Source organism: Sus scrofa, chromosome 3, assembly GCF_000003025.6.
Source record: "Sus scrofa isolate TJ Tabasco breed Duroc chromosome 3, Sscrofa11.1, whole genome shotgun sequence".
NCBI lineage: Eukaryota > Metazoa > Chordata > Mammalia > Artiodactyla > Suidae > Sus > Sus scrofa.
In genome coordinates, this window is record NC_010445.4 from 85,000,682 (window position 1) to 85,013,420 (window position 12,739).

The following is a 12,739-nucleotide window of genomic DNA, read 5'->3' on the forward strand; positions in this document are numbered from 1 at the left end:
TTGTTCAACCTCTTCTACTCTTAACTCTGCAAGTACTACATACTTAAATACTCACACATGTGTCAAGTATAGATGAGGACTCTTCTGATTTCTCTTCAAGACCGCTAACACTCAATTTTACAGATTTTTAAAAACAGTCTCATAATTATTTTCCCATTTGTTGCACCTCTTTTTCAATAAGACAGCACACATGCATGCATCCGATATTTAGTGTGAGTTTCAATTCCTACTCAGGGGACAACTAAGACACATGTGTCTTTCTGCCCTCTTTCTTATCACTTACATTCCCATTGCCTCAGAGATAGTATAACCATATATAAAATAAGCTAATTAGTTTTTAGCCTAGTTTTCTTGGAACAGAGAAGTTAGATGGTTTCAGTCAGGAGTATTATCACAGTCACACTGTGACTCCAAAGTAAAAGGAAAAAATGGCAAAGAAATTTAAAAAAATGAGAAGTGTAGAAGAACACAGATGAAACTCTACCAGTAGTACTTTATTTCATAGCACAAATAGGCCTTTCTGTCATCATCAGTATTGACATATGTACAGTCTGAGAAGGGAGAGAAATAGATACACCTTCATTTAATCTCATAATTTCTAGCCGGATGGTTGGCCAGTGGAAGAACGAGAGCGGCATTCTTACATGCATTACGTGATAGCTCAAATCATCATTGATGAGCAAAACTAGTTTAAAATAGGATTAAAAAGACCTAAAACGTCTTTCTGAAGCCTCTGCATTATGTCTTTGTATTAATGTTTCTATATCTTCTCCTGAATTATAAACAGTCTTTGTCTTTACATTGAAGCTGCTGTTTGAGGTTTAATTTTCTCTTAGTCACTTATGAAATAGAAATAATTGCCAGAATGTGGAAAGAATACTAGTGATTAAATGCTTTTATGAAATATTAAAATACAGTACTGTTTACCTGTCTGGCAAAGAAGCCAGTCTAGATCAGTAGATTTGTTCAACTCCTCAACAAAACATTTCCCAGGAGCCAATACCTCAACCAACACCATTCTCACCAAGATAGCAGCCCACGGAAAAAGTTTTTTGAGTAAGATACATGGCAAGGCATTAAATCCCATAAAAAGTGCCATTTTACATTCATCAGGGAAAAGAAAGTAAGCCCTAAAGTAAAAACTGTCAATTACTGTCATTGCTTTGTTGCACTGAAAGAGCGCAATTATATCACAAAGAATTTTTTAAAGTACTAATTTAATTAAAATAGGAAACCTTCCAACTACCTACAGCTTTCCCTAGCTCATAAATTAGCACATTTTCCATTTATATGAGCCCCTTCCCTATATTCACCAACAACATGCATGACAGATATGAGCAGCACCATCAAAGCACTTGCTACTTCTCTTCATTTTCTCTTTCTTCTTCATTTTGAAATGATTTTACATGCTTATTTTAGACATCGGTACCCTTTAGTATCACACATAAGAACCTGGACAATATGATGGTCATTATGGAAAGTAATCACACTCTACAGTGATGGATGGCTAGTGACAAAATGATTTCTATCACCTAAAGGAGAAAATGTAATTGAGACTTTAAATTCCAAATAAAATTCTACAACTCAAATGACGCTGACTAGCTATGAGCTTCTGGAAGTCACCCACCTGGGGCAGCATGCGATTTTCTTCCTCCAGCTGTCTGACTCTTGCCTCCAGCTGCCTAACATAGGACAAGGTTGATTCTAAAATTGAAAAGAAAGAACTCACATTATACATACAGGTCTTGTTTGGTATACTGTCAGGATATTTCTGGCTTGATTTATTCAAATCAGGTAGTGACTACTTAGTCTGTTATTTAGAAATAAAAATTTCTCCCCAGAAAAACAATAACAGAAGCCATTAAAACTATAAGCAGTTTGAACAGGGTTAAGAGAAAATTTATAGGCAGTGAGATTGTAGGTGTTTACACACCATGCAGCCCTCAGAACATTAGACACCTTGAAGACAGTTATTCCCTCTTTTCTACTTATTTTGCACATTTTGAGCTTTCCCACACATAAGACTTTTTGTAATATTCATCATAACTAAGATAAATTACATGGTTATTTAAAAAATAGAAAATAAATAAGTATTTCAAAAACCCAGCTCCTTTCATTTTCCCAATAAATATTTCAAGTCTTAAGAGCAACATTTTGTTCTTCTCACAAATCTATAAATACTATAATTATATCTAGAGAATAGCTACAAAAGGGCTAAATAATAAGAAGCTAAATTTTAACTTTGACTTTGGCTGAGCATGACAGAGACCCAAGTTCTTCCCAAATATTTTGGTAAATCAGGGGCAAATTTGCAATTCACTGTTTTCATTTATTCGCCAGCTCAGGTGTGTGCAGAAAGCATCAGCATCATGTGTAGAGTCTGTTTTATAGTGAAACTTTTAAGTCTTACAGGTTTACACGATGAAACTTTCACATGTGGAGCAAAGTGGAATTTCCTTTTGAGGAACTATCTGAAAGTCACTCTTCACTAAATGTACTCAAGTGCATAGCATCTTACTGCAACATAGCTGCAATTCATTCATTACCCAAGAGCAAACATATTTCAGGTGAAATGTCCATGACCAAAGATTCCCTCCAGAGCATATCTCCACAGTTAATATTAAAGCAACAGATCCCCCTCAGCATATGTTCTTCAGCTTCAAAAACACAAAAGATCTTGGTAATGCACTTAAGAAGTAACTATTTGGAGTCTCTTTCAATCTGCAGTTAAGATGGATATGTACTCAAATTAATAGCTTGATCTGAAATTCATCACAGAAACTCTATAATTCTTATATGGAAATGGGTTGGATGAACCCAGTTCCATTTTGTGGCCTTCAAAGCAACAAAATAACATTTTATTTTCTTAAAATATGTAAGAATCATCAGTCCTTAATTCATAAATATAACAACTAAGCTTATCCCTGACTGGTTTATAGCATGTCTGTTTGCACAAATGTTTGCAAGTCCCCATCGCTAACATAAATACAACCATCCATTGTTCTCACACTAATGGAGATGACTTGCCTTGAATATTCCTCAACAAGGTAGAAACACAACGGATAGGATACTGAAGACACGTGCTAGAACTATGCTCTCATTTTCTGAGCTCAATGAAATGTTAAATGTTTGCTTTAAAACAAACTCTTCCAAAGGGAGGGAAAAGTATCTAGCATAAATGAATAACAAACCTATTGATTTCATGAATCTGCTTTACTCTAGCAAATGAATAAGTGATTTGTTGATCACCAAAATGTGAATGTAGATTGCCTGATTTACAGTTTTGCAGGCTCCCTTTCTACTTTAAAAAAACAACCACTTGATAAGGGCCATTCAGGTGAAAAGTCACTCAGAAATAGTCTATTTATTTTTTAATTTATTTTTATTTTTTTTGTCTTTTTGCCATTTCTTGGGTCGCTCCCACAGCATATGGAGGTTCCCAGGCTAGGGGTGGAATGGGAGCTGCAGCCGCTGGCCTACACCAGAGCCACAGCAACGCAGGATCAGAGCCACATCTGTAACCTACACTACAGCTCACGGGGCAACGCCGGATCCTTAACCCACTGAGTGAGGCTAGGGATTCATTAACCACTGAGCCACAACGGGAACTCCAGAAATAGTCTATCTAAACCATGAACAAATAAAATTCTTTTCTCTTTTGCTCACAATTTACACTTTATCTTTACTGTCCTTATACTGCACTATCCTTAGGGCTGTGATACTTAAAGCAGCTGAAATGATTCTATACAGAGTGATTTAGATGACATTTGAAAAATGCCACTGAATGGATTTTAATTCAGGAATTATCTTCAGTCACTTTAATCTATTTCTCTTCTTTAAATCTTTGCAGTTTACATATTTGATGGTTTCATTAAATTTCTACTTATATTACGAAAGTTGCATCATGTCAGTTCAAAAAAAAGGGGATAAATTCTTGAATTTAGAAAAGATTTCCTAACTCCAATCTTTAATGTCAAATTACAACAGATGAAATCCAAATTGTTGTTTCAAAGCATTCACCGCAAATACGGGCAGGGATAGGAACTGATAGGGAATATTTTTAGACAGGTAAAGTAATCAAAAAAATTAGCTCTATGGTAAAGGCAAAGCTAAGGAAAATTTTGAGTGCATCTGTTCCATAAATATTTATTGTGTCACCAATGTGTGTGAGGCACTATTCTAGGGCTCGGATGAAGAGAAGGCCAGTTATGTCAAGTCTTAAGTTTCTCAGAATACAAATTCCATTTTAGGATCACACACCCATGTCCTATGCTCAAGAAGGTCCTGTTGTTCCAGGCTCAGTCTCTGTTACAATTACTACTTAACAATGAACAGGTATGATGAATGAAAAACTCCTCCTGTGTGTGTGTGTGTGTGTGTGTGTGTGTGTGTGTGTGTGTGTGGTGGGAGAAGGAGAGGGAAGAACAGCTAATCTGCATGAATAAGAGAATTCATGTTGTACCTGTTTTCTTCATCACGAAACTGATTATATGCTCCTTTTATATGGAATTGGAGGAGGCAAAACTCTTTCTGAGATATACCATAACATCATACCTGGGTCCCCAGTCCCTCTATGAAGAGCCACTGAGGAAACCATCCAATCCTTTCATTGTGACATGAGAGAAAGGTAAATATTTGTTTTATTAAACCTGCAGGATTTCAAGGTTTATTTGTTATTGCATCATAGGATAGCCAAGACTGACTGCTCGTACATAACCAATAATGGGACAAAAAAATATGTAAACATTTTAAAATAAAACATAATAGGATAAAATGTAAGACACTCCATACATAAGCACATCACAATCCACATCCAAGTCCTAGTTGATCATTAGGAAAAAAAAAAAAAAAAGATAAAATCTTGTGTGTAAGAAAGAAAAGGAGGCCCTTGTGTGCTGGAATATGTGACCATGCCTGCTACTATCCCTTCCCCACGCTGCCACTTGCTTCCTTTTCCTTCCTTACTCAAGGACCCTTCAGAGTGGGGTCAACTCTAACATAAGCTAGTATCCCATTATACCAGGGAATGTGGAATACAGCTGTGCTCCCAAGAGAACTATATGACAAAAATTGGTATTTTTATAATATAGCGATACATACATACATACACATGTACACACATGCACACAACATTAGAATGTACCATCATTTGATCATTCCATCTATACCAGTGGATGACAACTGTTAAACAGATTTCAGAATGTCAACTGCTTTCAGAACCTTGAATGAGGTTCAAAAAGAGCATCAAGGCTCCTCAAGAAAAACAGCCAAATACTATGTCATATTCTATAAAGATATACAATACATTAAAGAAGGATCCTATCTTCAAGAAATGTATAGCCAGTTGTGGGGAGGTGAGGAGGAAAAAACAATACAGAAACCCAATAACATAATATAAAATTCAAGGCTGAATCTCATGAAACAGGAATGCAGAAAGATCGATATTATCTGCAGTTCCCCTGAAGAGAAACTTGACTAATGGATCAACAGAAGCTTGACAGATTAGAGAGATGCCAGTGGAGGCACAGGATGGACAAGGGCCAGAAACCACGGATGATCCTGTTGTAAACAGGAAAGAGAGAAAGAATCAGATGAAGGAAGAGGCAGGGACGTACCAGGGAGCAGAAAGGGAAAAGGCCAAGTTGTCCCACAGCCATGGATGTGTAAAGCCAATGTCAAATCAGTTATGCAGATAGTGATTTGCTTTTAACTTCCCCCAAGGGCATTCTTTCCACCCAGGGAAACCTATGGACATCTACACATTAGAAGAGCAACAAGGTTAAGCAAACAATACGCATGTGAAAATCCAACAACATTCTCTAGATGTTCTTTGGGTAAATCTTGGGCATATTTTCAAAGCAAAAATCACTTTCTCCATGAATCTCACTTTTCTTTGAAAGTACATGTAAAAGTTCATAGCACCTCTTGCAAAAAAAAGAAGAAAGTGTTATGTCATAATAATGCCACCAATACATGTTTTCTCATTGATTCCAATTTTAGAACTGGAATAGATCTTAAAGATCCCCTCATCCAACCTGACACTAATCCCGACTCATTCGCGGGGTTAGCTGCATACATTCAAAAGATTTTGTTTCACGGCTGCAGTCACACAGTGATTCCCATCTTGGGTCTTCTAATCACTAAGATGTCAAGCTTCTCACATAGATATTTAAGTTCTAAGGGTTCCTTTTGTTTCTTCCTGATTTTAGATATTCTGGATGGACCTTCCCCTTTAAAATAACTTGATACTCTCCTTGGACAATAGCCTGGACTTGATTTCACATCAATTTACCTGAAATGCATCCAATCATATAAAGTAGCTCAACTTTTTTCTCTGCTAGTTTGAAAATACTCTGGTCAAAATATTAAACGCTCTAATTCCTAAGCTCTGGTTTTCAGAGCAGTGTTTCTCTCCCTAGAGAAATACCCATCTGTGAAATCAGCCATGAACTACTCTGATTATTGTACATGAAAGGTTTACTGTTGGTATCTGCAACTGTCTAAGGTTTGTCAAACTTCGGAGCAGTTTTGATTAGATGAAATGCTGTTGGGTCTTCAAAATTTCAGGGCAGAAAATAAAATCTGGTAATGGTCCATTCCAAGACAAATCACAGCATCTGGAAGAGTGTATAGGAGGAAATCATCTGGATGACCATTGCTGCTGTGGGTTTATAGATGTTAGCTTTCCTGTGGCTGAGTTAGTCGCCTTCAGCCAGAAAGTCCAATGGCCACATGATTTCAAATCCAGAGGCAATCTCTTTAATAAACCCAAAGCTCTAAAGACATTGCTTGAATTAGTTCCAAATTAATCCCACCATCCACAGGGTTTTACACATTCCTAAGGAAGTGACTTCAGAACTATAAATTTTTTAAATGATTACTGTTCTGAAAGTGTTTCTCTTTCTTCCTCAGGGAAGCAAAGTTCAGCCTCCTACTTAGAATTCATATTAGCTCTAGAAGTATATAAGTGATTACATTTCTCACTATAATTTGATGCTTTTCTTATTAAAAAAAATCTAGTCAGAGTCAGCATTTTTGGATCTGCCTGGATATTTAACTCAGACTGCTGTATTGGCAGAGATAGGATTTTTTTTTATTTTTAATGGGAGCTTTAATTGTCCTAAGTACATAAAAAATGATGTCAGGGCTTGCTCCGGTCCATCACCTAGGAAGATAATTCTATTCTTGTCAGACCCTTTTCTCTGTGGTAATCTGAAAGAAATATGAGATAGTTATTTTCTACCCCATTCCTCCCATGTAGAAACCTGTTCACTGTTATTCATTGGCCCCGATTTCTCTTAGCTCTGGGCCTCTGCCTACACCTTCCCCTGCCAAATCATCAGTCTACTCTGCCTAGTCCAATACTCCTTATTCCTCTATGCATGCTATGAAAAATAGCTTGCTAATAATTAGAATATCCAAAGATTGGAATATACTGTTTTGGATGATAATGTGACACATGTTCTTGGAAATGTTTAGAGAAAGCTCAACAAGATGCTGCAAAGATTTCTACCTGTGTGTGCTACTAGGCTGGTCCCTTGAACTCTGAAGTTCAATAATTCTACAATTTCAAATTCTTTTCCCTCCATGAATCCCCTTTCAGCTGTCCTTCATCACTGGCCAAGAGATCACATATTGAGTGTCTTATGATTTTTATTTACCTACTTTCTTGTATGTTATTCATTTTCATGTTTTCAGTTTTTGCCCAAATATGCTACATGAAAATATTCCTTTAAGCCCTACACAGTGACTGCTGGCGTTCCCTGCAGGGATTTAATACAGTCTTGTTGATTTACTTTAATATCAAGACTTTTTTGTTGCCCAATAGTGATTATCTGCTGTGTCCTAGACATGCTTCTAGATACTGGGGATACAGCAGTGAGCAAGAGCGATAAAGTCTGTGCATTCATGAAACGCACATTCCAGAGGGGAAGACAGACAATGGAAAGTAAATATAATCTTGAGTGAAGGTGATTCGTGCAGTAAAGGCAGCAAAACAGACTATTAGCAAAGAGAGAGGACCAGAAGCCAGGCTGCATTAGGGAGCCTGGCCCAGGAGGAGCTCTCTAAGGGTGATAACCTGCAAATGAGCCAACTGTGCAAAGGGCCTGGAGGAGAAGAGTTCCAGACACGAGGAAATGGGAGGGCACAGGCCCTGACTGGGAAGACTCCCTTCCTGTAATCCAGTTTTGTGAAGGGGGAAGGGGCACCAGCTTGCAACAGGGATCTGTTTATCTCGTCACTACTTACATTTTAAAATCCTCGTGCTCCCTTTGGCTGTTTACACTTAGACCTAGATTTTAACCCTTTCACTACTAGGTTTTACTATGACCAAAGCCTTAGCATTATGTTAGGCTTCACACCCCACTTCCCACACTTTGGCAAATTCTGTAGACTCTGCCTCCAAAATGTCCTGAAAATCCAAACTCCCACACCCATATTTGAACACATGTCTCCCTTTCTCCCCTTGCCTCCCCTCCCAGGTCTACTATCATTTAAAGTCTACTTCAAATCCACAGCAGCCAGAGATTCCTTTCTAAATCCCAGGCCTGATCACGACATTCTCAAAGACCACATAGGAACGCATCATCATGCCCCACATAAAAGTCAAAGTCCTTGAAAAGTCCAGCGGGGCCCCATGTGACCTGGGCACCTGGTACCTCTCTGACTTCATGACATCACACCCCAGCCACAAGGCCCCCTTTCTGTTCTTGAATACCCCAGGCACACACTTGCTTTAGTTGTCCACACTTTCTGGACTGCTCTTCCCCCAGGAAGTTGTTCAGCTAATTTCCTCACTCTGACAAATCTTTGTTCAGATCTCAGCTTCTCAAGGAGCCTTACCAAGCCCATTTCATTTTATCCTGCAAACTACCCCCCACCTCTGTCCCATATTTTCTTGATCTCCTTTAGCCTGTTGTCCTGCTTTAATTTTCTTCAAAATACTTTATCACCTTCTGTTATACAAATTAGCTTGCTCATATGCAAAATTTACTGTTATAAGACCTGTCTCTCCCCATCAGACTGTCAACTCCACAAGGCAGGGATCTTTGTTGTGCTGAGTGATGTACTCCAAGTTCTTAGAATAATATCTGGCACAATGCAAATTTATTGAATGAGTCAATCAACCAGTTAGGTAGATAGGGGCCCTGAAAGTAAATTATTTCATCATGTAAGTATACATTTTTCAATCACTCCAGCTAAGACAGGATTTGTACTTGAAGGGAGTCGAATATCAATTCCACTGTACCAACTGAAGAACAATCTATAGAACACAAAACTTTGGATGGAAACAATGGGGATGGTCTCAAATCATGTCAGACCTAATCACTGGTGGGGAATTTCAATGAGAAAATATGAAATGTGCTTGCAACAAACTCCAAAAAATGTCTGTAGAAGGAGGGGAGGGGCAGTAGGAAGAGGGAGATGGAAAGAAGAGGAGCGGAAAAGAGAGGGAGAGGGAGAGAGATGAAGGAGGGCTAGAGAGAAAAAGACAGATATAAAAAATGGTTACTGGAAATGTGCAAAAATGAACCAAATGAACCATTCCTACCACTACTATCTTGGAATACAATATAAATGCCTTCAGCTGGAAATCTGCTTAAGTTAAATAAGGTCCCCCTTTTTTGGTAAGAAAGACCACTGGGAGGAATTTAACCTTCACCTGAACATTCTTCTCCCAGCCCCTCCTGTGAGGAGGGGTGTGCTGAGGGGGTGAGCACAGGAGCAAGCAGAGTTGTGGGGCCCTGGGCAGGTGTCAGCTGGGCCCTGAGTGAGGGGCTTGGAGCTGTCAGAGAGCAGCCTGAGGAGGGCGGAGGGCAGTGGTCTGTATCAAAACAGGTCATGTTTCTTTCAGAAGAGGAAAACTTGTCATTTCAAAGGAAAAGAAAAAGGAGCAATGTGCTGTCCTGTTTATTTTAATTAGAATGAAGCCTGGAAATACTACATCATTTTCCAAGAATTCTTTGACAGAAAAAATGATAAGTGCTATCCCCCTAGCGCCATGCAAATGTTATGTTTTTGGAAACAGTCCAGAATGTGTTTCACTTATTTTCTATAAAAGAGTGAACACTTAAATGGATATTAGAGTCCAGTGATCTGTACATAAACAAATTTGGAAAACAGAAAAAAAAAAATTCAGGGTCTACATACTTTGTTCTGGAAAATAATTACCAAAAGTTTGTTCAAGCTTTTCCTTTCCCCAAATGAGAGAGTTTTTAAAATGAAAGAGAAGAGGATTTTGTTGCATATTTGCTATCATCCACCTGTACCTATTTCTTGGGAACCAGTGCCTGGTTGTTTCAGATTCCATTTCTCTCTAGAAGCTGGAGGTTCCAAATGGCAAAGGCTTGCCTTATAGCTACTTTCCGAGCTGTCCTAGGACTCACACAGCCCTTGTGCTAGAGAGCATTCCACAACTTTTTGCTGAAGGAATAAACGAATGTCCTCATCATCCGATGCCCAATGGCTCTGGCTGCACCTTCACGTTTAGGGCTCCCAGAACAGTTAGAAGCAGTGAGCGCAAAATGCAGTCAGATTTCCACCTTAAAAATCACACAATAACAAGCAATCCAAACCAAAGTCTGGCTTAGAGGAAGTGTGTGTGCCCTAAAATTGCCTTCCCTTTGACTTTTCCCTTTGAAAGCATCAGCCCCATGAAGGAGACACTAGGTGAGGAACACTAGGTGGGCTGAAGGACTAGGGACCCTACAGAAAATATTTCAAACTCTAAAGAGCTGTTTAGCATGAATACCATTTTAACCGCTACTCAGTTAAAATGAGTCTTACTTTCCACTATTATGCTGCTGTTGCTGCTGTTGTCATTTCCCAGAGAAAATGACTGCCTTTCCCAATGCCAGAGGATAAAAACTGATGTCATTTTAAGAAACCTAACACTTTCCCTCAGCGTACTTGGCCCTCTTGTCAGTATTGTCAATGAATGAACAAGGAATTAAATCTGTAAAAAATTTTCAAAAGCAGTAAGCCTATCAGAATTTTATTTTCTCTTAGGACCATTATTTTGACTTTTTACATATACTTAGATTTTTTTTAAAGGCTAAATACAGGTTTTTGTTTTTTTTTTTTTTACTGCCACATTTTTCCACAAAATTAACATAATTTTTATCACATTATACAAAAAAAGCATCATTAATTTGAATTCCACCAATGGGAATTCATAACGTTGTCAGTCCAGCCTATACTCACTCTCCTAGCTACGAAACAGTTAGCTGGCAATACAAACTCATAGCATAACAATTAAGAAATAGCTGCCTTCCATAAGAAAAGCAAACTTTTCACAATGGGTTTTACATTGTCTAGCCACGCAAAAAGTGATCCGAACAGAGAATGGATGAGTCTAGCTAGATAAGGGATAAATATAATTAGCTTAGGTAAATAAAATTGGAAAGACCACCTACTGTGAAACTTTTTTTGTTGTTAGCTCTTTTGATATGTATTATAAGCATTTTGTAATCAGTCCGTTAACATATATTTATTGAGCACTTACTGGGTGCCAGATCTTTCAAGTACAACAGACACTCCACTGAAAACAAACAAAAAGATCTCCTCTGCTCAGGGAACACTCTAGTTCAGAAGACAGAGATGGATATGCAGACGCAGACACATAAACAAACACTATGCTCTCCTGTTCACCCTCCACTACTTTAGTTTAGATTGAGATCATTAGAGAAGATCTGAAGCATTCAGGTTGAAACTTGAGTGTAAAGATTCTGGGAATTAACTTTCCAAACAGCAAAACTAGAATCTGAAACGTCCCCAAGATGGACATGAGCCAGAAGCTCTTAAAGAAAAGAAAGAAGGCTGTAGTGGCCAAAGAGAAGTGAGGAAAGTGAGCAGAGATCAAGTCGGAGCGGCAGAGACAAGACCCACGGTGTCAGTGAACCAATGTTAGGAGCTGGGATTTTGTGCTGTGTGGCGCAGGGAGCCACTGGGGAGGGAGGATGGGTACATTACAGTGGCATGATCATCCTGGCTGCTCTGTGGACGGATGAGAAAAACAGGATGAGAGTGAATTTGGGGGGCTCGTTGAGGAGGCCTATGCAGAAGACGGACTGAGAGATGACTGTGGGTTATAAATGGGTGTTAGCTTGTGCCCTCATGCAAATAGCTTCCTGGAGGAAGAGACTACAAAGCACAGGTGCAGAGCAAACATGAGGTCTTATAAAAGAAAAGAATCAAAGATAATGGCTGCATTTCCAGCATGGGCAATGAGGGGATGGTGAGATGGTTTGAAGATGGAACAGCAGTGGGGTCTGAAATCAAGAATTCTATTTCATTCATGGTAGGCCTAATATTCCTATTAAGACATGTAAGGCAAGATCCAGAGTGGGCAGTTAAATACACAGTCTGTAGCTCAAAGAAAGGATTCCGGGTTTTGGTTTAAATGTGAAAGCCAACAGCAGAGAGCTGTTGTCGAAAGCATGGGGTTTGAAAAAGGGCCTGAACACAGATGCCTGGTGAAGGCGGAAGAGCCACATGGCAGGCACCCAGCCACAACCCCCTTCTCCCCAGCCCTGAGCCTCAGAAAGCTGAGCGAGCCCCTGGCCACCCTTGTAGACACAGGCACAGGGCATGTGTATCTTCTGCTTGGGCACATTTTAACGGGCTCTCTCTCTTTCCTTTACTCTCACTGTGTTTTATTCCAAAATCCAGGCCTCCCCATTTGTTTTTCTGCTGCTGCCCCCTTTCAGCATACCTCTCTTTCTCCTTCTCTTGGGAT

At 39.0% G+C, this 12,739-nt stretch overlaps 1 protein-coding gene across 8 annotated transcripts in view; it reads right to left on the minus strand.

Moving 5' to 3' along the window:
* CCDC85A (coiled-coil domain containing 85A) overlaps nt 1-12,739 on the minus strand; it is a 691,471-nt gene that overhangs the window by 42,298 nt on the left and 636,434 nt on the right. For 7 of the 8 annotated variants that reach the window (XR_002342946.1, XR_002342945.1, XM_005662538.3 and 4 more), the window contains one exon: nt 1,628-1,704. The exons of the other annotated variant lie outside the window; for it this stretch is intronic. Coding sequence is in view for 5 of the 7 variants with exons in the window: in XM_005662538.3 (XP_005662595.1) it covers nt 1,628-1,704 (77 nt within the window). In the remaining 2 variants the exon portion in view is untranslated. The remainder of the gene's footprint in view (nt 1-1,627; nt 1,705-12,739) is intronic. 8 annotated transcript variants of the gene reach the window in all.